The sequence below is a fragment of the Periplaneta americana genome, chromosome 3 (assembly GCF_040183065.1).
Source record: "Periplaneta americana isolate PAMFEO1 chromosome 3, P.americana_PAMFEO1_priV1, whole genome shotgun sequence".
Classification (NCBI taxonomy): Eukaryota; Metazoa; Arthropoda; class Insecta; order Blattodea; family Blattidae; genus Periplaneta; species Periplaneta americana.
The window spans coordinates 179,730,083-179,756,779 of NC_091119.1; the positions used below are offsets into that span (position 1 = coordinate 179,730,083).

The 26,697-nt window shown below is 35.4% G+C and overlaps 1 protein-coding gene across 1 annotated transcript; it reads right to left on the reverse strand.

Annotated features, from left to right (window-relative positions):
- eIF3j (eukaryotic translation initiation factor 3 subunit j) lies at nt 1-26,550 on the reverse strand. Its single transcript, XM_069822324.1, has 7 exons — nt 26,261-26,550; nt 26,084-26,175; nt 25,624-25,743; nt 9,948-10,092; nt 8,608-8,775; nt 5,990-6,126; nt 1-585 (listed from the first exon to the last, which is right to left on the reverse strand). Exons 1-7 carry the CDS (start codon nt 26,274-26,276, stop codon nt 526-528), a joined length of 738 nt encoding a protein of 245 aa, XP_069678425.1. The 5' UTR covers nt 26,277-26,550; the 3' UTR covers nt 1-525.
- Nucleotides 26,551-26,697: the final 147 nt, after the last annotated feature.

Genomic DNA, 26,697 nt, shown 5'->3' on the forward strand with positions numbered 1-26,697 from the left:
TTTCACGTTTGACATCTTTATTATAGTCACTCTACATAAGTACCCACTTCCATATGAGATGGCATATGTATTCCCGATCACTTCAAGTTTCCGATGTTAGAAGCAAGATATGTGTGGGTATACCACATACTCTGTTATCCATAGCTATAATATTTGTTGATGTTTATAATTATTTCAAACTTAACAGAATTTACCATTTTTTTATTAGGTATTATTATTATTTTGATCTGGCACTTTCATGCTTATATTTTCTTCCAAATCCTCAAAAACATTATTAAGTAATGTGAGAAGTTCAGTTTTAAAAATAAAACATCACATTAACATACCAATTAGCTGGGAAAAACCTACACCAAGCATTACCAGCTATTCAGATTTATATTCAATAACAACAGTTCAGGTCTGCAGTCTGTGAATTCACTTCATTCAAAATCTTCACAGTACGTAACATCTGTACCCATCTTACAGATTGTTAATTTGTCGACTTGAGAGCAGACTGGGATCATATCCCACATTAAGTCACCAGTACTACATGAAATCGTCGTAATCGTCCAAGTCCCCGTAAGCAGAATACTCATTAACAAGGGCCTGCAAAGAAAAATTAATGTATGTTACATTTCGAATAACCATATTAACAGTGCACTGATCTCCAGAGAACAAGGTGCCGGTGCAGGTGTTACGTGCTGTCTCTTCTCACTTTATAGATCTCTTGGGTATGGAACAACAAGTTTTGATGGAGAAATCATTGCAATAAGTGAAAGTCTCAGGAATCTTCTATGCCACATCAATAAATTTAAAAATGCAGTTATATTGTCAGACTCCAAAGCAGCTATTCTATCAATAGTCTCTAAACACACACCTTCATCTCAAACAGCAGAAATAACTAAAATGCTCTCTCAATTAATATCACTCAATAAAAGAATTGTATTCCAATGGATACCATCCCATTGTGGAATCCTGGGAAACGAGAATACGGATGCTTTAGCAAAGAAGGGCAGCACTGCTACTTACAGACCTGTTACTAAATCTACGTATTACTCTGTGAAAAGATTTATTTTAAATCTACATACTTAGACGTCAACAAACAAAATTTGATAACACAATCCCAAGGGAAAAAATGGAACTCTCTGCATCAGAATCCACAGTTAATTCCCGATTTACCACGAAAATCGTCTGTAGCTGCATTTAGATTGGCAACAGGCCATGATTGTTTGGCCAAACACCTGCATAGAATTGGAATATATCAGTCCCCTAACTGTCCATTGTGCAACTCAAACCAAGAAACGGATTCGGAACACCTCAAAATCTGTGCTTCAGTGGCTGGCCATGATAATATCTTCGAAAAATATTGGAGTGCAAGAGGTCAAATGACTTTATTGTCAAACGCCTGGCATTAGAAAACAACAACATATTAACAGTGCTGAATCTTCACCAAGCTGTCAAACATTCTTTTTTTTTCCCCATGCGAAGATTAGTAACCTCAACAATTCAAAATTCTTTAATAATTCCCTTAAGGCAGACGTGTAATGACACTGGCCACCAGAGGTCTGCATCGGACGTTTTCGCTCAAGCGCCAAGTAGTTCATAGCATAATCCGATAGGTAGCGCACATGCATGATGGGTAAAATTGTCACGAGCAATAAATCCTCGAACGGTATAAGCCAAGCGTTAAGACATTCGTTCTTGTTACAGTGATGAACTGTGTAGTAAAACATCATAGATGTTTATCATTTCAAAACGTTGCAGTGTTTAACTAACCTCTCCATAGTACAACTACAAAACTTGCTTTAAAATGTAATATAAATGTTGTAGGTAAATGTTTTTTTTTTTTCCACACAGGAGTGATTTTGTTTTTGCCACATCCGATAGATGTTATTGGATGTAAATGTAATTATTATAAACAGAGAACACAATCACGATAATGCAAGAACTGTATCAAGTTTTCTAGTAATAATAATAATAATAATAATAATAATAATAATAATAATAATAATAATAAAATTAAATGCAGAATAAATATGGGAAATGCGTGTTATTATTCAGTTGAGAAGCTTTTATCATCTAGTCTTCTGTCAAAAAATCTGAAAGTTAGAATTTATAAAACACTTATATTACCGGTTGTTCTGTATGGTTGTGAAAGAAGAACAGAAGCACTTTGAGAGAGGAACAGAGACTAAGGGTGTTTGAGAATAAGGTTCTTAGGAAAATATTTGGGATTAAGAGGGATGAAGTTACAGGAGAATGGAGAAAGTTACACAACACAGAGCTACACGCATTGTATTCTTCACCTGACATAATTAGGAACATAAAATCCAGACGTTTGAGATGGGCAGGACATGTAGCACATACGGGCGAATCCAGAAATGCATATAGTGTGTTAGTTGGGAGGCCGGAGGGAAAAAGACCTTTGGGGAGGTCGAGACGTAGGTGGGAAGATAATATTAAAATGGATTTGATGGAGGTGGGATATGATGGTAGAGACTGAATTAATCTTGCTTAGGATGGGGACCAATGGCGGGCTTATGTGAGGGCGGCAATGAACCTCCGGGTTCTTTAAAAGCCAATAAGTAAGTAAGTAGTAATAATAATAATAATAATAATAATAATAATAATAATAATCTCTAATAATTGGTATATCAATCTTTGCGTCTAACATTTGTGCAGCATGATTATTCATTTTATTATATTTTCTGTGACGTTATCTCTGTACTAAAATTGTTATTAATCTACTGCTATATCAATAATATTTTGTAAAAGTTTCTACATTGTCGCAGTATATAGGCGGAACACTATGTATGGACCTATCACATTATATATGTGGTAAATCAAATATTGAATAATTATTAATTAGCAATAATAACTGTATATCGAAGTTTTTCATACTATTTTATTTATAAGTTCATGTTCCTGTTTTGCTACGTCCCATTGACTGTTCCATTAAACGTTTGTCATAAATGCAGAAAATAAAGCCTTATTTTTACCGTGCGAGCAAAACATATGTGTATCTTATCTGTCGTCTTCCATACAAGATAAGACATGTCGGTGAGATGACCTTGTACTGTACTTCTATTTATTATGAGCATATCACGACCGATTGTATCTCACTCGAGGATGCAACACTCGACCGAGTTCAAGCGAGCGATTTAACTCCAATGCAGCACTCTGCTGGCCATTATGAGAAGGTTGTGGCAAGCGTAGAAATTGCAGCAAATGTCTCCTGGTGACTTCGTTGCCTACAGTTCAATGCAGGTGAAGATTTATCCATAAAAATAAACTCTTTCTTTTTTCTCTTGTGTGTTAGTTGTTGGTCTAAATTAAGTTAATCTAGTGTATTTAGTAAACTGCCTTTGTAAATTTTATGTTATATTATTGCTAAAACCATACCGTACACGAGCATAGCTCTTACAGTAGTGGCTAGAAACATATTTCGTTGTATACTTTTTGAATTGCACTCACTTTGCTTATTAGCTAAATAAATAACCAGTAACTAATTTAAAAAAACAATATACCTGGTTACGAGTGGGGAAAACTTTTTCTAAAATATCATCCTAACTTGACAGTCAAATCATGGAGCAGTATTAAAAAAGATTGTGCAACTATTGACAAAGAGATTATCAATTAATGTAATAATATAATATAAAATACCGTACATAATTTCCAGTACGACCTTCAATTTGCGTGTTTTCGTAATAAAATATGCATTGTTCTTATTTAAATTGTCATGTGAGTATCAGTGGTGTAACGTCAATGTAAGCTAAAAAGCTCAGCTTCCCCAGTTAATAATAATTTCATAATAAACCTGCAGTTCATGAACAAAATTATTTATTACTTTTAATACAATTTATATTTACGCGTAAAATATTGTGATGCAGCAGCTCAGGATGATTTGTGATGCAGCAGTACACATGAAGCACAGATTTTCCATCCCTTTCTAACTAAACTACCCTGGTCGCAAGGCATGCAAGAAGCTAGCTCTGACATTGAAAAGAATTTGGTTTCCGAATTATCCCTTTCGTGAGTTGTGTTCAGTTGAAGTGTTCGTGTGCATTGTGGCTGATGTAATAAATAATGAGTGAAATAACAGTTCCTGACACCAATTTACTTGAATTTTTTAGGACAATTGTATTATCAAGATTGACTTACGAACAAAAGTGTGATTTAAAAAACAAATGACCGACTCCCTTGCTCTCAATGAAGGACACAACCAAAAGACAGACACATACTTACGTACTGTATCTATTGACTGTTAATATTGTGATTTTCCCTAAATATGACGGGGAGTGAGCTAATGTTATACGTCTATTTGCTAGATATATGTGTAAACCATGAAATCATATTTTACTATGTACCATTTGAGGTGATGCCTTATTGGCGTTACGAGGTTCCAACCAATCTTCAGACTGCTGACTTGACATTGACTACTATTTATTTTAAGACTATATTTTTGTAATACGTTTTCTCATATGTACATGAAAGACAACTTGAGTTAGCTTCCCCTGCTCAAAATTTCATGCTACACCACAGGTGAGTATGATTTCATTGCATTTTATCATATAAGTTGGGTAAACCAGCACTGATTTTGGGGTTACAGTGGCCCAACATGATCCTAAACACAGTGTACTATGCAAGCTGGAAAGTTGGGATAAAGTTACCCCATGTCAAGGTAACACTGGCACAATATTTTAAAAATTATGAACTCAGGTAACAGCAATGTGATTGCAATGCTTTAGAAGCCTTTATTACTTCATGTAGAACTCCTTCTAAAATGTTTCATTAATAGTACATTATGCAACGAGCCTATAATGGTAGTAATTAAGACGCGAGAATGTTTCTGAAACGAGCGCGAGTTTCATAATTTTCATACGAGCATCTTAATTACCATTATAGTCAAGTTTCATACGACTTTTTATGCTCGACCATATTTCTAACTTCAAATTATTCATAAGTATTCATGTTATTCTTATCTGACTGAGGAGCAGAACTGACCTAGTGCAATAGCTCGTAAATTGTGAGATGTGTGCAGACGCGAAAGTATTGATTTTTTCCGAGAAACAAATGTCGACATTGACCTTGATTTAATCTAGAGAGTAAAATAAACATTAATCTCGATATAACCTTGAAATTGAATTAGACACTGAAAAACGAGATGACAAATTGAATTTATTTGAATATTATTTACAATTAACGCTAATTATTATAGTAACAGAACTGACTTTATTTCAAATATAGATGATTTATTGTGCAATTGGTGAAATGAATTTGCGGGAATGTACTTTGTGAAAGACTGGAAGATGACGGTGAATTGATGTTAATTTGTATGTTTTTTTTTTTGACTGAGTTTAATATTGTACTTGAGATTTCAATTTTATTTTGGATAAATTCTTCAACATAACCTTCTGCAACAGTATTGCATTTCCAGCCTCCGTGATGTTTCAATGAATAGAATAGAATAATCGATACTTACGCTTTATATTGCTACAATGGTATTTTCTGATTGGTGGAACACCTGAATTTAAATGAATAGGTGTACTTTAATGAGGTCTATTAAAGGGCTGCTACCAGGTGTATAATTACTACATTTCGGCATGGTCGAGCATAAAATAAATTAACAAACACATCAATTACGAAAGTTTACTTTTAGAATGGTAAAATAAGGGCCAAACGTAACTCCAGTTGACAATACGTGAAATGGCTACATTATTACAGTAAGAAGACTTAACACGCCATTATTAACTTTTGTAATTGTATTTCACATATTAATGTGCAAAACATGGCACCCAACATCTTACACGTGTACATTAAGTGCACCCAGTCTCTACCAGTCAATGCTATGAATACTCAACCTGGTATAAAGGAAATCTCTTCCCTTGGTTATTCTAAGCACTGTACATCAATCAGGAACCATCCAGTTCCTATCCTGAGGAGCATTTTTAGCTGATCTTGATCCTCAATTTAGATAATAACCGTATCAAGTAATTTATATTTTACTTACATGGTCACCTTCCACTTTAAGTTTAACTTTCCCCTTTCCTTTGCTTTTCTTTGCCTTATCGCCCTTTTCAGCTTTACTCTTCTCTAGGAACATATTTTCTACTGTTGTTTTTAATTTTTTCAGGTCTTGGGATCCTACTGTAATAAAGAAACAAAAATAAAGAGGAAGAACCTAGAAAAGCAAGAAAGTCTGCATGTCAAGAACATTTTCTCAATACAAAAAAATTCTTACAACCAGTGACAGAATTATAAATTCCAAAATTTTCAGGTGCCAGCCTCTTTTTTTTTCTTTTTCACAAGTCACAATATTTTGTATGCAATGGGAAAACCATTCAAGCTACGATAAAGGTATATTTACTAAAATATATTAATATAATTAATTGATAAAACACATTATACATTGGCAACAGGCCATTATTGTTTGGCCAAACACCTGCACAGAATTGGAATATATCAGTTCCCTAACTGTCCATTGTGCAACTCAAACCAAGAAATGGATTCGGAAACCTCAAAATCTGTGCTTCAGTAGCTGGTCATGATAATATCTTTGAAAAATATTGGAGTGCAAGAGGTCAAATGACTTTATTGTCAAACGCCTGGCATTAGAAAACAACAACAACAACATTTCTTCCTACGACTGTTTTTGTTAACATTATATCACAGTCTAGTATATACAGTCGCGAAGCTCAATATGTAGTAAATATGCAAACATTAGTTAGTTGCTCACCACTAGGATCGCTAATATCGCCTCGTTACAGGCAATGCAAAATAGTACTGTCACAGTCTATTGTTTCTAGCACCCTCAAAACTCAAGCTTCGTGACTGTATATAGTAGACTGCGATTATATATTAGTGTAGCAACATAAAAGAAATCGAAGCCTCAAAAAATGATTAACTCAATAATAAAACTCAGGTATCACATAAAAATTTGTTGGTGCCAGGGCAACCTGCTTACAATCAATGTTTTAGTCACTCTTTCTCTCCATTCGGCCTGTAACACACTTGCAGAGTTTTCGCCAGCAAGAAATGTGTTGCGAGAAAATTAAAAAATTGATAACATGGATTCAAATGGACGTCCACACACTGGAAGAGATTCTCGCTCGAGGCAAAAACCTCGCGCGAGTTTCTCGCTGGCATCGGTAGCTCAGCGAATTTTCTTGACACATTTATCAAAGATGTTTGGCATTTATACTCTTTATGACGATTGAATGTAGAAAAAGATATCACAGGTGGCGATAAATTGTATTGTTTTTATTTCAAAATGAGGAAAGACGGCTGATAATTGCAGTCAGAAACTTATCGAACTTGTACGATGTCACCCGTAGGCCTATTTATATGATACACAGGATGAAAACTATAAAAACACGAAACTTAAAGAAGAAATGTGGAGACAAATATCAGATTATCTGAAAATAAATAGGGCTATATTTTATTTTGATGAGATTTAATAGTATTAATTAAACATTTGAAATAATGTATCTATATGTCTTAACAGTTTACATAATTTTAATCAGAACATAGCAAGGAATCCTCTATCATATCATGAATAGCAAAAAGCTGTGGTCCATTCAACCTGAAATAACACCTAAACATATCATCATTCAAATCGAAACCAGTGTCCAAAACTCGCCCTTATTTTCGTAAGATACAATGTATTTTCAGATATTTCTGGCTTTAATTTTAGGCCTACTTTTTCTTTTCATTAACTATGTTCATGTAACTCCATTTCCTCATCATCTGAATACTCAGATTCAACATAGCGTTCGTACGTAATTTGTAAAGTACGACAATATACTTACAGGTTATATATTTAAGTACGACAATATACGTAAATACATAACCTATAATATTTCCCCCAACGAGTCATTACTATAATCAGAAAAATGCTTTCTGCATGAAGGCAGTGCATAGATGATCATAGCGAGGTGTGATCTGTGATAGCGAGAACTCGCCAAGTGTGTGGAGGAAGGCTCTTCGCCTCTTTCTCGCAACACATTTCTTGCTAGCGAAAACTCTTCAAGTGTGTTACAGGCCTTCTTCCAGTCTGACAACATTGTACTTTGGAACAAGACATTCTCGCCCCATCCCCCTGCCTGAAAGCAGCTTTGACACGTGTCAAGCGTCAGATTTTACAAGGTTGCCAGTCTAAATACATTATAATACATTAAGAAACTTTCGATTGTTACGATCATGTTATTTAGGAATTAAAATTTATCACAACAAAAATAAGAAAGTATAGTACATGTAAAGATTAAAAATAATTACACTTAAACACAAACCGTTTATAGGAAAAAAAATGGAAACATGAAAATAAATTAGCAAGATAATACAGAAACAGATGAGTATAGTTTAAAAAATTGTGACTTTTCTATATAACTGTGTGATCTAAGCCTCATCTGAGTTGTGTGACAAACAATTGTCCACTTGTACATAGATCCTACATGCCGCCTTTTGATGAATAATATAAAAGACATGGACTAAAAATAAGGGACATATGAAGAAAATATTTACAGCACAATAAAAACTCCTTACACGCACCTGAAATCTTGCAGGTTTACAGTTCCTATGAAGCATGTCTTACACATTTTGTTAACAGCAGAACTCATTTTAATTACTTACAATTTGCACATATATTCCGAATCAAATCTTCTGCAAATATTGGAAAATGCGCTGATTTTGTATACAATTGGACTTTTTTAGATATTGCTTGCTGCAGTTCATCGAATTCCTCCTTCGTATTTGGATTCATAGCATCGATTCCTGACACTGTACTGGTCTCGCCAATGCCTGTAAACACCAAATGTACCAGATTAAGCCATTTCAGTGCAGACAAGTAGAATAGCATCTCTTAACTGAGCAAGTAAATATTTATTTAGAACCACTATTAAAACACAATTTAAAATATCGGTATATATTTCTGTGGTCAGGACGAAAAAGGTCTTAAGTAAAAATTTTACACTTTTCAGGAAAGCAGTAGAAAGATTGAAATTGGTGTCAATTATAAAGTTTTTTTAATTAAGAGGTTTTTTTCCTGGATATTATTTGTTTATATTTCTTCTAAAATAGATAATGTTGCTCATTTAACAATTTTCTTGATCATTTCCAAAAATAGCCGCACTTAAGCCCTTTTAAGACTAGAAGCGAAACTGAGTAGAAGGGACTATTAAACATAAGACCTTTTTCATGTCAAAATAAATGAGAAATGTAAATTATTATGAATGCAAAATGCGTCTTAAACAATTATAGGACTGTTTACCCTGGTGCTTAAAGTTTTAAAAGGAAAGGTCATCAGTAAGTGATAAAATGGCTAAAATACAAGTTAGACCTTTTTAATAGGGAAGCATGGAAAGTAAACATGTGATGGTTTGTAAGGAATAAAGAATTAAATATACTTAAGTCCTTTATTCTGTGTGTGCTCGATTCAAAAAGTACTTAGGACATTTGGTAACGCTCTATAAATCCAGTCAGGAGTCTTATTTGACTTTAGCTGTTTTACCAGATTGTAGAGAATTGTTTCCGCTTTCAGAATATATAAAAATCTCATTTTCAAAAAAAACTGACTTAAGACCTTTTTCCTCCCGGCCACAGATTTATTATGGGCAGGGCATGTAGCACGTATGAGCGAATCCAGAAATGCATATAGTGTTAGTTGGGAGACCAGAGGGAAAAAGACCTTTGGGGAGGCCGAAGCGTAGATGGGAGGATAATATTAAAATGGATTTGAGGGAGGTGGGATATGATGATAGAGAGTAAATTAATCTTGCTCAGGATAGGGACAGTGTTAAAAGTTGTGTAATGAAGATGTATAGCCTATATTGAAATTTACTTTGTAACAAACAGAAAATGTAAATCACAAAAAGAAAGGTAACAAAATCTAACAGGTTTGTTTTAGGAAGTAAGAAAATTAGTGGTTAACATCAGCATCCAGCCACTCTTTGTCAAGAAATAGTTGTACACACCAAAAGTCTCCATCGCTACTCGCAAATCCGATTCTTCTTGTAACTTCTGTTGGCGTATTTTCTCTTCTTGAATTTCCTCTGCTGTTAATTCTCGTTTTACTTCTCTTGCTTTCGCTTTCTTCTCCGCTTCTTCAAGTTGCCTTAGCTGTAACATAAAAGTTTTAAGATTTTATTTATTTACTCATTTACTGATCTATTTATTTCATCCTAGTGATATAATGTACTGTTTATCAAACTGTTAGCAACCGTAAGAAACAGTTCATTACTTTACATGTAGAAAAATAATGGTATCTTAGTTACAATTGTTATTTCTTCTTGTGAAGTAATTTGTTGATTAGAAACAATTATTATTTCATTTATATCCAACCCGTAACTAGCATCAAAGAAATTTTTACATAATGCTTTAACACTTTAAACAATTTCACTACGATTAATATTATACAATAAGAAGGAAAATAATTACAATAATTACCAAGATAAAATAAAACGTATATTACAAGTGACTAAAAGCCCATTATGTGTTCGTAAGAAATTATGACACAGATGCTGTCTCGATCACAAATAATGGCCAATTTTAATAGTTATTATTTATTATTAGTACTCCCCAACTCTGGCTACTAGCAACAGGCATCTATAATGAACACCGATCAAAATACCCCTCATTTCTCGTGAAAAACAACAACTGAATAAACTACAGTGGACTTTATGTTGTCAGCAAACAGCTGGATACATTAAGAAGATTGATTGATAGTACTAGTACCCAAAATGGCAACAAATTATGTAGTAGGACAATAAGTTTGTGTACCTAGATAATCTTAGTAGGCCTATAACTTGATATAAATTTCTGTAGTAATTTTACCTACATCCTAAGTGAAGTGGGTTTCAAAAGCATGAAGAGATAGATTTTTAATTCTTTGTATACGAAAACTTCGAAACTATTTTATAATAAAGATGGAATTAGTATTTTCAATATATCGATGGTGTTTAGGTAAAAGAGCTTAACCATAATTTTTTTAATGCTACTCTTCTTTGCTGTAATTAGTTAAAACTTAATTACAAAATGTGGAGATATGTTTTTTGACAATTATACACTGTGTCCCGCTTAGAGGGATCGAGTAATAAATGCTCGCCACTTAAAATCAGATAAAGATATCATTGTGATTTACATCTGACAAGATAGAGAAACTGTTGAAGTTCATGCAACAAAGTCTGAAAACAGCCGCATGCGTAACTTTAGTTTGTTTGTTGCTAGGGCACTAAAACAAGCCTAATGCCATTTTGTAGGAGAACAAGCTATAGCAAACACGATATGGACACCACAACAGAAAGTTCAGTGTGTGCTATGTCTTGCAGAAGAAAAAGCTGTTATATGAGTCATTGGACCATTTTTCTTCGTAGAGTCTACAGCAGGACTGGGCACATTACATGATTCTGAGAAATGAGTGCTGTGTGCCTTAAAGAGCGCGTCTTGCGAGCGCTGTAACGTATGCATACTGTACGTCATTCAGTGTTGGTGCAGTGGTGACTCTGCAGTATGATGGCGAACTTTGAAGACGGAGCTTCCACTCATACATTGAAGTGGCCCGCTAGTCCCAATGCTTTTAATGTATCATGGGAGGAGGAGTTCTTTTTGGTAGAGAGCAGTGGATTAGCAAAGTGTTTAATTTGTCATAAAACACTCCAACTGATTAAGAAGTTCAATATCCAACGGCATTATTCTTCACAACATGCTACTGAATATGACAAATATGTTGGTAATGAACGCCATAAATTAATACAACTTAAAGAAAATGTTTCTCAGATACATTACATTAGAGGATCTATTTGATATTTATATTGCATTATAAGTTATTATAAATTTAGTAATATATAATTTTAAATTATACAAGTATTATGATATATCATAGTATAGTATATTACAGTTCATGATATATCATATATAATATAATATAATATTATATATTATATCATCACATTATATAATATCATATCATATATCATATCCTTTCACATCATATCATATTACATTATATTATATATTATGTATTAACAGGATGACAATAATGCACTTGGTGAATCGGCTATGAGAATTAGCTACAAAATTTGCCACGAAATTGCAAAGGAATTGAAAACATTCAACAAAGATGAATTCATCAAGCGATGTTTAATTAAATTGGCAAATGAACTCTGCCCACACTCACAGCAAGTAGGGGAAGTGGAAGCCATACGCCTGTCTCGTAGAACCGTGGTGAGGAGATTGCAGTATGTGCGTATGGGTTATGTAAATAAGCCTAATGATTTGTGTGTGTGCATAGAGCGAAGTTTATTTCATTAAATTAATAAGAGTGTTATAAATTCTGTAATGCACAATGGATTGATGTAATATCCTTATAAACTATTATGTACTGACAGATTGAGTGAATAGAACAACCGTGGCTCTTGTTATATTAATGCAGGGAAGGTAGCTGTAATGCGAGTCCGCCACTGAATGAGCGTTCTGCTCTGGCTTGCCTTGTGGAGCGAGAGCAGCTCTGGCCGGCAACACGGAGCCGCTCTCATGCCCGGCCCTGGTCTACAGTCACAGAAAATGTGTATCTGGACATGTTGTGGAACTTTGTTTTTAACCAGCTTCCCCCAGGATCGGTTTTTCAGCAGAATGGAGCCCCATCCCATTATCATCAATGGGTGCGTGAGTTCTTGTATGAAAAATTCCCCGATAGGTGGATCGGAAAATGAAGACCCCTTGCATGACTACCCAGGTCACTCGATCTGACTCCTTGGACTTCTTTTCTGGGGCTTTGTGAAGGATGCTGTGTACCAAAGAGGCAGAGCTAACACTTTGGAGGAACTGAGGCAATGCATCACGAATACAGCTGCGCTAGTGGCTCCACAAATGCTACAGAACACTTGGTCGGAGGTTGAATACCGTTTAGATGTCTGCAGAGCAATTCAAGGCGCACACATCGAGTTGAATTGAGCATTCTCCGAAACTAGGAGAGTTTTTACATCAAGTTATGTAAAAAGGTATGTAAATAAATCATTATTTTTACACTTATTTCTCGATCCCTCTAAGCGGGACATGGTGTATTTACATTCCTTCATATAAAGTAACTAATAATAAAGTGTTAAAATTTAATTATAGCTGTTTCTGAAAAAATTTTCTTTTACCTGAACACCATCGATATGTAATCTTTTAATCAGAACACAGAAAATAACACAAAGATACAAATACACAAATGTGCAGTACAGTGGTGTCACTTGTCCCTATTTAAGAGGGTTTATAATCCCCAAAGTTTCTCTAAGCCGCTAATGGCTTTCAAAATATTGTTAGACACATGATAAATGTTCTCATTCTTTTAAAACTACCACTGAATTTTATTCAAGTTAAATACTGATGAGGCACCAGGATAACTCCATTGGTAGAGCCAATGGCTACAGACTGGAAGGTTCTGGGTTCAATTCCTGTATGCTCCCCCATGGCATATATAGGTGATACCTTTCCTACCTTTCAATACTGACAACTATTTCGAAGTATGTCCCGAATCATTTTTAACATAAAATTAAGCAAAACATTAAGTGAACAAGTATTAGTTTTAAAGCATTTTCTTTCATCTTGAGAGTAAAATTAATACAGTAGAACCTCTATTATCCGTGCTAATGAAGGGGGTAGGCTGAACGGTTAATCGAAAAAATCGGATAATCCGTACCCTGAAATATTTTCGTAAATTTAGTGAATAATACACTTTAGTGAATTCCTCTATGGCCTTGTATTTAACGCGCTAGGCAGTGGGTCACAAGTTCACTAATTTAAGTCTCACTGTCAATGACGGATTTTGTAGGGCAAGAAAACTCCTTGTTAATAGCTGCCTATGGAAAGTGAAGGACTCGTGTTGTAGATTTACATACTTTATACACTCCAAACTCGTATTCTGTTGCGAGATGAACCACAGTTTCTCTTTCCCCAAACCACTCAATTATTTACAATTTTTCTCCCGATACTTAGCACAACAAGATTTCTTTTGACACCCATAGAAGATATTTTATACAGAAGTTATACAGTATCACAATTCGAACAGTGGACTATACTCTGTAAGGGAAAAGCTTATAATAACACTCTATAGAAGAAATAACGTGCTAATACAATGTACAGTATTAATTTATTAAGTATTAACAAAATGTACAATACTTTATATATCTCTGCAGAAAAAAGCGACAGAAGGACAGACGGATAATCCACCAATCGGTTAATAGGGCGACGGATAATCGGGGTTCTACTGTATTTTCATCTCTTAAAGCAGCAGTTTTCAACATTTTCAAAATCACAAACTGATAAAAGATGGGGAAACATTTTGTATGAAGTTGATCAAGTCGTTTTTCAATGTTTATTTTTAAACATCATTATTACAACATTTAAAAAACCACACAGACACAGACACACACAACCCCCCCCCCCCCTGTACGTGTCCAAAGACTGTTCTTTTTTCTGTTCTATTCAAAAAAGATTTGATTGTTCCTCCTTTTCTCTTCTTCTAAATATTTCACCTTCCTTTTTAACATGTTATTCTTCTCCTGTATATCTTCTAATTTTCTATTAATTTTGTTGATTCTCTCCTTAGGCTTGTGGTATCCATTCTAAACAATTCCTTCACTCACTTAATATTCACTTCAGAATGGCTTGCGTATACTACTGCACTTTGCTAAGTTAGCAGATTCGTGGTCACTCACTTCTTACTCATCTCGTTGCTTGCTGAGGACCGATTCTTCTTGATTATTGTGTTATTAAATTATTTTCCTGTGTGCTTTGACCGCTATGAAATATTACTTACTTACAAATGCTTTTCACATTAGCCCGCCATTGGTCCCTATCCTGAGCAAGATTAATCCAGTTCCTACCATCATATCGCACCTCCCTCAAGTCAAATCCATTTTAATATTATCTTCCCATCTGCATCTCGGCCTCCCTAAAGGTCTTTTTCCCTCCGGCCTCCCAACTAATACTCTATATGCATTTCTGGTTTCGCCCATACATGCTACATGCCCTGTCCATCTCAAACATCTGGATTTAATGTCCCTAATTATGTCAAGTGAAGAATACAATGCATCCAGTTTTGCGTTGTGTAACTTTCTCCATTCTCCTGTAACTTCATCCCTCTTAGCCCCAAATATTTTCCTAAACACATTATTCTCAAATGCCCTTAGACTCTGTTCCTCTCTCAAAGTGAGAGTCCAAGTTTCACAACTATACAGAACAACCGGTAATGTAACTGTTTTATAAAATCTAACTTTCAGATTTTTTGACAGCAGACTAGATGACAAAAGCTTCTCAACCAAATAATAACACGCATTTCCCATATTTATTCTGTGTTTAATTTCCTCCCGAGTATAATTTATATTTGTTACTGTTCCTCCAAGTTATTTGAATTTTTCCATCTCTTCAAAGGATAAATTTCCAATTTTTATATTTCCTTTTCTTACAATATTCCTGTCACGAGACATAATCAAATACTTTGTCTCTTCGGGATTTACTTCCAAACCTATCTCTTTACTTGCTTCAAGTAAAATTCCCTTGTTTTACTTAATCATTTGTGGATTTTCTCCTAATATATTCACGTCATCCACATAGACAAGCAGCTGATGTAACCCGTTCAATATCAAACCCTGTCTGTTATCCTGAACTTTCCTAATGGCATATTCTAGAACAAAGTTAAAAAGGCGATAATGCATCTCCTTGCTTTAGCCCACAGTGAATTGGAAAAGCATCAGATAGAAACTGGCCTATACGGACTCTGCTGCACGTTTCACTGAGACACATTTTGATTAATCGAACTAATTTCTTGGGAATATCAAATTCAATAAGAATATCGTATAATACTTCTCTCTTAACAGAGTCATATGCCTTTTTGAAATCTATGAATAACTGATGTACTGTACCCTTATACTTCCATTTTTTCTCCAATATCTGTCAAATACAAAAAATCTGATCAATAGTGGATCTATTACATCTAAAACCACATTGATGATCCCCAATAATTTCATCTACACATGGAGTTAATTTTCTCAGCAACCACTACATGACTAAAAAATCGATGTATTTACTCTTTACTCACTGCTACTTTTGTGTGTCACCATATATCTCTGCCTCTGTGTAATATCAAGTTTGCTATAGGGAAGAGAGATAACAGAAGTTTGCAATGCTTTTTAATGCTCTGACGTCCATAACTAAGATAAGACATTTTAAATTTACCAGGAGAGATATAATAGAGAACTGTAAAATATCCAGAGGCCCAATACATTGTAAACTGAATTTCGAGATGACTTTCTCTTTGAAAGTTATTCCACCAGGAGTTTTGTGCACTCTCCAAATCTTCCGACTCACCCTGTATATAGGCCTATATTTAATTCATGGTGATGACAACTTATTTCGAGAATTTCACATCATTACAGCGTAGGAAGTAGTTCCAGGGATTATCAAATTTTATTTTTACAACACAACTTGTTTTGTGCAGGAACTCAGAGAAATGTATAACCTTCACTGTTTTAAGAAGTTTTTCATGGAATGGTGTTTTGCAGCATTCATTCTAATTATAACTGTTCAAGTAAAAGTACTAACAATAAACGTTTATTTTTATTTCTCTGGCTTCTAGTGGGCGTAGACTTCAAGTGAGAACATTGTTCCTGCTGCACTCTTGGCTACTAGCCATTTTATGTAGTTGTTAATGTTACTATCAGACTTAACTGATGGTTGATGCAAAAAATAGTATATGTGTAGATGTGTTAAATGGAGGAAAAAACCAAAGATTATTTAGAAGAGGTTTGGGTTGAACTTTACCACTGCTGATGAAAAAATACATAATACTGTATATAAATAGATAAATATCACAACATTTCGAAAGCCTATTCTATCTTCAGATAAAACAAAATGAAGGTGAGAAGGATCCTCAGACAGCATGATACCCTTCTCATCAGTAAAGTCCGATTTTATGTAATATGAAAATAAAAAATATGTAGCTAAAAATGACAAAATATGTAGATAAATAAGTAATAAATAAAAAATATGTAACTTAAAATCCAGGCTTTATTAGATGTATTTTTGCAAACTGATAAAAAATTACAAGTGCACATGTGATTCAACTTCATTTAAATTTTGTTTGGAGGCACAATTAATAAAAAATAACATGAACAAAAATACAGTCTTAATTCTTCCCTGAAGGAGTAAAAACTCGTGCTCAGGGAGTTATCTAAACACACACTTAACACAAACAAAGATAATTATTTGACACAAAGTGAGTCAAGAAAAAAAATTATGGGAATAAATTAACTTTAAAAATACAATTTCAATTTAAACAAATCTAAATCATACAAATACATACACATATTAAATCAACATATATTATTTAATAATTAAATTCCTAACGCTATTTTTTAAATTTCTAATACTAAAATTTTCCAAATTTGGGTATTTTTCAATTATTTTATTATATAACCTTGGACCAAAGTAGGTACCATGGCTAAGAGCTGTGCTTGTGAAACACTTTGGTTCCTCTAGTCGTATAAAATCGGACCTTTTAGTTCCATATTTATGATGATACAATTTGAATTTATTACGATTTTTATGTATGAAGTTTAATAAGACAATATAATAAATCTGAAATAATAATAAATAATTCAATATTTTTACATAATTTCTGCGGTCATTGATTGTCTCGTCAACAACATCCCATATGTAGGAATCGCCAAGTTAAGGTCTAATTGTTTCCATTGTGTCAGTGTAGCTGGAGTTCAAATAATTTTTCCGGAGTGTTGCTTTATCTGGAATATTGAAGTTGCTGTATTTGCGTATGAATACTTTGGCACTACAAGTTTATACCACGGTATGTTTGCAGCAACCATTGCCATGCACAAATCTTTATTAAATTCACTGGCAGAAGACGAAGCTTCCAGCACTACTTGTGTAAGAAGAACTTGTTTCTTCGACAGAGCACGTTTTTTATTTGACATGAGGTTCAGTTTTTAAATGTGTTTCTCACACACTTTTTACACACCACAATTTTGCCATCACTATAATGGCATCGTCAATTGAAATTCAATCTTTTAACTTGGATGCAACTGGCGTCAAAGCAGCAGACTAGCTAGCTGTATCACCTGATGTCAGAATAAGCTTCTCAAGAAAACTGAAAGAACTACTGTTTTCCTTCAGACCAACTGAGTGGGAATGTTTGTTTCAAACAGTCATACCCACAGGGTAATTTTCACTCTGTCCTTCACCGTGGTAGCAGTACAATGACCAACCCTTCGCACTGGTATTTGTTCCTACTTTAGCGTTACATCTTAAGGGATACACAAAATGTTAGACTTTCAATTATTAAAATATTTTTATGCATTAGAGACGAAGGGACAAATTTTATAAACAATTTTCAAACGTATAACTTTTGAGTTAAGTCGAGGAAAAGTGGTGAAAAAATGTATATTGTTTCAAAATATATAATATTCTTCAAAATATGTAAAACATGTGATATATGCCAAAATATTTGAAGACCACAGGAATAAAAGGGGGAATGTCACTTTTTTGTGAAAACTGAGATAATGGTAAAAATTGGAAGTTTGTAGTTAGATGACAATAAAACATATTGATTACTAGATTAACCACCTTTCAAAATGCATGGTAGTATTTATCATTTGTAATACACTTCTTGAATAAATTAGTTTTGAACTTTAAATTAGCTCTCCTGAAAATCTTGACATTCCTCCTTTTCTTCCTGTAGTCTTCATTTATTATGCACCAATGTCGTGATTTCCAAACAATGATTAAAGCAAATATTATATTTATATTATTTTATTATTTATTTTTTGATGGTGAAGATTGATATTAGCCCTATGCCCATAATATTGAAGACATATTAATAATTTTAGTAGGGTGTGTTTTAGTATCTATTAGCAGTAAGTGGTTAAAATTTCTATTCAGTATGTGCTATAATAAGACAACAGAGTGCATTTAATCACAGGCATGTAGTGAATTTATAAAAAATGTTTAAATTCAAAATTTATTTCAAGGTGAAAGATTTTCTCCAGAGTAACCATTCTTTTTATATTTTAAAGCTTAAAGTGTATACACACATCACTAAAAAATGAAAGAGCTGTGATAAATAGTATTAAATTTATTACTACTTGAAGAGAGGCTATTTTTACCATTATTTTACGTGCGATAACAAGAAACTGCCCTTATCAGGTTAAATCGATGCAGGTTAACCCAAACCATATTATCCTAAAGTATTTTAAAATACTCCCGAGGGATCCACGTTTCTGGAGTGAACGAACACACTGTGCATTCCATTATTATACCGCTTTTACACCTTCATTTCAACCAACATAACTTACTGTGACATCATGAAACTTAGATGTTAGTATAGGCAGAAATTTTTAAATCGGTACATATATTAAGAAAACTGCCACAGTGGCTCAGTACTAGTGTGCTGGATCTATATGACAAGGGGCCAGGGTTCAAACCCCGATCTACTCTGAATTTATAACTTATGTCAACAAGCACATAGCCCAGACAATATAGGGGTTTTCTCCAGGTACTTTGCTTTCCTGAGACATCCCAACAACTCTACACCTATATCATCATCATCATCATCATCATCATTATCCATTCCAAGTCTAATGTACATCCAATGCCTATGGTACACTCTAGATAGTCCCTAACAAACTAAGTGTCCACACCTGTGGAGTAACGGTCATCGCGTCTAGCTGCAAAACCAGGTGGCCCGGGTTCGAATCCGAGTTGGGGCAAGTTACCTGGTTGAGGTTTTTTCTGGGGTTTTCCCTCAACTCAATACGAGCAAATGCTGGGTAACTTTCGGTGCTGGACCCTGGACTCATTTCACCAGCATTACCACCTTCATTTCATTCAGACGCTAAATAACCTGAGATGTTGATACAGCATCGTAAAATAACCCAATATAAAAAAAAACAAAGTAGTATATGCTTTTCGTCACTAATGACATCTATGGGCGCACTCAAACAGTGGGGTCCAAAACGGCAAGTTAAGGGCTCTGCCAACGGACATAAAAATGAAAGGGGGGGAGGGAGTATATATTAGTAATGGCGATATTATTATTTCCACAGTAGATGTTATTGTTTTTCCAATTCGCGCGATTTTACATATTCACTCTCGCTAATTACCAGTAACGAGTACTACATCTATATACTTTTGGTGGGTTACACGAAAATGTAGCTAAGTGAAGGGAGATCAAGGACTGTGATGCGGTTACTGCAGATTGCATGAGGACTGTGACATAGTTAAAGTGGGTCAGATAATGGAGATAAGGGCATAGGTAAGTGACAAGAAGTCGAAGCGTGTGACGAGGTTAAAGTGGGTTAGATCAGGGGATAGGTGACAGGAGGCAAGGACTGTGACAAAGAGTGGGTTAGATGTGGGGATAGCTAAGTGGCAAGAGGCCTGTAGCAAGGTTAGAGTGGGTTAGATGAGGGGATAGCTAAGTGACAGGAGACGAGAATTGCGACAAGGTTAGAGTGGGTTAGATGTGGGGATAGCTAAGTGACAAGAAGCCTGTAGCAAGGTTAAAGTGGGTTAGATGAGAGGATAGCTAAGTGGCAGGAGACGAGAATTGCGACAAGTTTAGAGTGGGTTAGATGTGGGGATAGCTAAGTGACAAGAGGCCTGTAGCAAGGTTAAAGTGGGTTAGATGAGAGGATAGCTAAGTGACAGGAGACGAGAATTGCGACAAGGTTAGAGTGGGTTAGATGTGGGGATAGCTAAGTGACAAGAAGCCTGTAGCAAGGTTAAAGTGGGTTAGATGAGAGGATAGCTAAGTGGCAGGGGACGAGAATTGCGACAAGGTTAGAGTGGGTTAGATGTGGGGATAGCTAAGTGACAAGAGGCCTGTAGCAAGGTTAAAGTGGGTTAGATGAGAGGATAGCTAAGTGGCAGGAGACGAGAATTGCGACAAGTTTAGAGTGGGTTAGATGTGGGGATAGCTAAGTGACAAGAGGCCTGTAGCAAGGTTAAAGTGGGTTAGATGAGAGGATAGCTAAGTGGCAGGAGACTAGAATTGCGACAAGGTTAGAGTGGGTTAGATGTGGGGATAGCTAAGTGACAAGAAGCCTGTAGCAAGGTTACAGTGGGTTAGATGAGAGGATAGCTAAGTGGCAGGAGACGAGAATTGCGACAAGTTTAGAGTGGGTTAGATGTGGGGATAGCTAAGTGACAAGAGGCCTGTAGCAAGGTTAAAGTGGGTTAGATGAGAGGATAGCTAAGTGGCAGGAGACGAGAATTGCGACAAGGTTAGAGTGGGTTAGATGTGGGGATAGATATGTAACAAGAGGCCTGTAGCAAGGTTAAAGTGGGTTAGATGAGAGGATAGCTAAGTGGCAGGAGACGAGAATTGCGACAAGTTTAGAGTGGGTTAGATGTGGGGATAGCTAAGTGACAAGAGGCCTGTAGCAAGGTTAAAGTGGGTTAGATGAGAGGATAGCTAAGTGGCAGGAGACGAGAATTGCGACAAGGTTAGAGTGGGTTAGATGTGGGGATAGATATGTGACAAGAGGCCTGTAGCAAGGTTAAAGTGGGTTAGATGAGAGGATAGCTAAGTGGCAGGAGACGAAAATTGCGACAAGGTTAGAGTGGGTTAGATGTGGGGATAGCTAAGTGACAAGAGGCCTGTGGCAAGGTTAAAGTGGGTTAGATGAGGGGATAGCTAAGTGGCAGGAGACGAGAACTGCGACAAGGTTAGAGTGGGTTAGATGAGGGGATAGCTAAGTGACAAGAGGCCTGTGGCAAGGTTAAAGTGGGTTAGATGAGGGGATAGCTAAGTGACAAGAGGTCTATAGCAAGGTTAAAGTGGGTTAGATGAGAGGATAGCTAAGTGGCAGGAGAAAGGACTGCGAGAAGGTTAGAGCGTATTAGATGAGGGGGTAGCTAAGTGACAAGAGGCCTGTGGCAAGGTTTGAGTGGGTTAGATGAGGGGATAACTAAGTGACAAGAGGTCTATAGCAATGTTAAAGTGGGTTAGATGAGGGAATAGCTAAGTAGTAGGAGACAAGGGCTGCGACAAGGATAGAGTGCGTTAGATGAGGGGATATCTAAGTGATAAGAGGCCTGTGGCAAGGTTAGAGTGAGTTAGATGAGGGGATAGCTAAGTGACAAGAGGCCTGTAGCAAGGTTAAAGTGGGTTAGATGAGGGGATAGCTAAGTGGCAGGAGACGAGAATTGCGACAAGGTTAGAGTGGGTTAGATGAGGGGATAGCTAAGTGACAAGAGGCCTGTGGCAAGGTTAAAGTGGGTTAGATGAGGGGATAGCTAAGTGACAAGAGGTCTATAGCAAGGTTAAAGTGGGTTAGATGAGAGGATAGCTAAGTGGCAGGAGAAAGAACTGCGACAAGGTTAGAGCGTATTAGATGAGGGGGTAGCTAAGTGACAAGAGGCCTGTGGCAAGGTTTGAGTGGGTTAGATGAGGGGATAACTAAGTGACAAGAGGTCTATAGCAATGTTAAAGTGGGTTAGATGAGGGAATAGCTTAGTAGGAGACAAGGGCTGCGACAAGGATAGAGTGCGTTAGATGAGGGGATATCTAAGTGATAAGAGGCCTGTGGCAAGGTTAGAGTGAGTTAGATGAGGGGATAGCTAAGTGACAAGAGGCCTGTAGCAAGGTTAAAGTGGGTTAGATGAGGGGATAGCTAAGTGGCAGGAGACGAGAATTGCGACAAGGTTAGAGTGGGTTAGATGAGGGGATAGCTAAGTGACAAGAGGCCTGTGGCAAGGTTAAAGTGGGTTAGATGAGGGGATAGCTAAGTGACAAGAGGTCTATAGCAAGGTTAAAGTGGGTTAGATGAGAGGATAGCTAAGTGGTAGGAGACGAGAACTGCGACAAGGTTAGAATGCATTAGATGAGTGGATAGCTAAGTGACGAGAGGCCAAGAACTGTCACAAGGCTAGAGTGAGTTATATTATAGGATAGCTAAGTTCTTGTAACATATAGGCTTCATTGCATAGTCACTTTTTTCTATTTTCCGACATATTCCAGAGACAACTGCTCATGCTTCAACCAAGATCCTTTTGATGCCATTATAGAATATGTCCCAGCAGTCTGCGAGATGAGTCTATAATAGTAATTTTTACTGCAGGAAGTTGTCAGCACTCCTCAGTGTGATGTAACTGTCTTGGCTGACAAATAAAACACCCACATTACGAAAACTTTGTCATATTTGAATTATTATTTAAATGTTGTGCTACATTTCAGTGTTTGTTCATTACCATAATTTCCAAATTACCTCTGTCTAAGGTTCTGGCTGATATGTATATCTATTATCAGGCAGTACATATCACTTGACGATATGTGTCAGAGGAAGAACAATTGTTTGTATGCAACTGAAGTCTGATTAGTGTAATATGTTACTAAACGACATTTCACACAAGTTGAGAGGATGTGAAGGCATTTCTTTCCCCTTCTACTTGCCCTGAGTCCGTCAGTGACAGACCAGTAGCTGTTACTTCTTATACCTGCACCCCCCAAACTGTATACACAAGAAAATAAAATATTAAATACAGTACATTAGTGAATATAAAATACAGTGACACAGATGTTTGACGATTATATGTTTGAGTATATTTTAGTGTCGTTCTTACAATTTTTTCAACTAATAAATAATTAAGTTAAGGGATGTTAGTTTGTATTATGAAGTCAGGGCGGAGTGACACAGTGCAGATTGTTCCATTGTGTATGCTGTACAGTAGCAACTAGCGGTGGAGAAAACATTTATCTTCTGCTCTCAGCAGCTTTTTAATGTGCCAGTTGATATAAACAGCAATAAAATGAAATATAAACGCTTAGTATAGACTTTTGAAATATAGATTACCGGTAAACGCTTTCGATAATAAAATTTGTCACTATGTAGAAAATCAATTAGTCGAACGTTTGTGAGCTGGACAGTAGCATCTTCCCCTTCACTGATGGTAGAGAGTGTGAGTAGAGGGGAAAGCCTATCAACCAAACTGAAATGGGGATTAGTCAGTGATGTATGCAATGGAGGGGGAACGGAACTAGCCATGCTACCCCCTTATCTCCTGGCTTAGTTGCCTCACTAGTGATGTCTTATTGGTGTCACTTATGAGGTTCAAACCTGTCTTCAGACAGCTGACCAAACAACAATTTCCTAATAATTTGCATTTGTTTCGTCTTGTTAACTTACGTACATCTCTCTTCCTTTGTAAAAACATGCAAATATTTAACTACATAATCACGCACCTTTCACTTCTACTGTATTTTACTGCCTTGTCGTACCAATTCTACTTCACAAAATCCTTAAATAATAAACTTCATTTCAACAAAAAAATCCACCTCTGAATATGTATGGTAAGACTTTCCTGTGTTAACTGCAGTTCTGAAGATGACCCATAAATAGATCGAAACAAGTAAACGAGGTACGTTGAAATTTAACACAGGAAAGTCTTACCATACATATTCCGAAGTGATACAGTATTAAAAGTTGCGTAATCAAGATGTATAAAAAAAATCCACTATTAATTTCATAATTTGCAGTTTCAGAATCATGGCAATTCACAATGCACTAGTTTATCCTGTTTCTGAATCTGACACTTTACAAAAAATAAAAATTCAAGCACAAAGGTTAAAACTTAATACCCAACTGTTCGACCTATCGTCGAGTTCTGCTCTTTCAGGGGCGAGCTAAAGTTTCTCTGTATATTTTATATTTTATGTTACGATTATTAGCAAAATAATAAAATAAATAAAATAAAATAAGTAAATAAATATGTCATCAGGCCTAGGTGTACCAAAACTACTAACACCTGATTCCATATTAAATTCGATATTACTTAAACCATTTCTAATCCATGAGAATTATACCTACTGATATAGTAAAGAAAGTATGCCAGATTAGCTACCCAATAGATTGACAAAATTTAATTCAACATAATTAGTAGAATAAAATTAAGAATGTTATCCTATATACAAAGCGAACCGTAAGTAATGTCATTAATTTCAAGGGGTTATTCTTTGAGAATATTTCAAACAAAAGAGATTAATACAACTTCGCTCGTTCTTTCTTCCTTTTTTAAATAAAAATTGTTTTATATCAAATATTTCACAGCATGTTTTGGGAAAAGTATTCATTTAATTCCCAATATGCTCAGTAAACTTAACGCAGAGGTGTATTATGATAAATAAATGATTCAAAGAATTTTAATTTTGTCCTTTAAATGTGCAGAAGTTTGATCCCAACAAACATAACATTTTAAAATCCCTTTTCAGAACGAAAAGTTATATTTGTTTGGATCAAATTTCTCCACATTTGGGCAAAACTAATAAAATTCTTTCAATCGATTATTATCGTAATACATTGCTCTCTTAAATTGACTGAGCATACTGGGAATTAAATCAATGGTTGTCCCAAAACACGCTGTCAAATGTTTCATATAAAACAATTTTCATCTCAAAAAGGAAGCAAAAACGAGCAAAATTGTATTAAAATGTTTTGTTTGAAATATCTCAAAGAATAACTTACGGTTCACCCTGTATACTGAAAAGAGAAAAATTGAAATCAGTAATAGGACAGTACAACTCAGTCAGTGCGCGAAGATTCTATCTGGCCTAGTACTCAATTCCCAACATATACCGTATTTCAAGTTCATACTCACTTCTTTCTCTTCGATTTTTTCGGCTAAGGTTTTCTTGTTTTTTTTCACCTGCATAGGTTTTGCTGTTTCTTGCTTTTCTACATCTTTCTTCTCTTCTTCCTCTTCATCTTCCCAGTTATCCTACATTCAAGAAAGCAACAGTTTATAACCCAAAATGCCCTACTTCTGTATTAAATAACAAAATCTGAAAAATACAACATCAAATAAATTACTACATAATTAAAATAAATTAAACTAGACACATACAAATGTTGGTTTTGGTTACACGAGAAAGTGATACAAATCCATTTAAGAACCTGTCACAGATGTTCTATTACAATGCATGCAAAACATGGAAAAATGTATTCTTTTCATGTAACATACAACTTTTACATTCGTACCCACACTGCTGTCTTTTATACACAGCGTTAATAAGAAATAAAAAGACTTTCCAAGAATAAATCTGTTTACTGCCACGCACTTTCACATCTTCGTCCTCATCCTCTCCTTCCCACTTATTGGCACCCACTGAAGGCGTCGTCTTAATTTCTGGCGGCTCGAAGGTATCAGCATCTGCAATTCAGTTTCATGCGTTAACCTTTCAACATAATACATATTCATAACTCTTTACAGTAGAATAAGGAGAATTAAAACTTACCCCACTCTTCATCCATGTTGCAGGTTCACGTGAACAAAAATGTGGTCGGTGGCGGATGTAATAATTTAACACTAGATAGCAATACTATCTTAAACGGGAAAAATAAAACGAGATTTCCAAAGTTGTACGGCAACAGATATATCACAATTAATTAAATCAAACGTAATGACTACCAAATATGTAATTTTAAACAATCAAACTTTCCAAAACTATCAATACACTGTGACACCAGATAAAAAGGTGTTGGGTTAAAGTTCCTATTATCAACCGTCGCCATATTATATTTCGTTCAGCAACTTTCCAAAGAACATTTAACGATGACGAATCGAGACTACCGAAGGAAAACCAAAGATTATAAACTTAGAACAGCCATGGTTATATGAATTTCATTCCAAACGTTATGACATTCTCTCAAATACCTTATTAAAAACTATGTG

Coding starts and splice junctions, on each gene's coding strand:
- eIF3j (XM_069822324.1), bottom strand. Junction 10,093..25,623: donor AAAAAATCGAAGAGAAAGAA/GTGAGTATGAAC, acceptor TTTATGTTACAG/CTAAGGCAACTTGAAGAAGC. Junction 6,127..8,607: donor TCGGAATATATGTGCAAATT/GTAAGTAATTAA, acceptor TCTTTATTACAG/TAGGATCCCAAGACCTGAAA.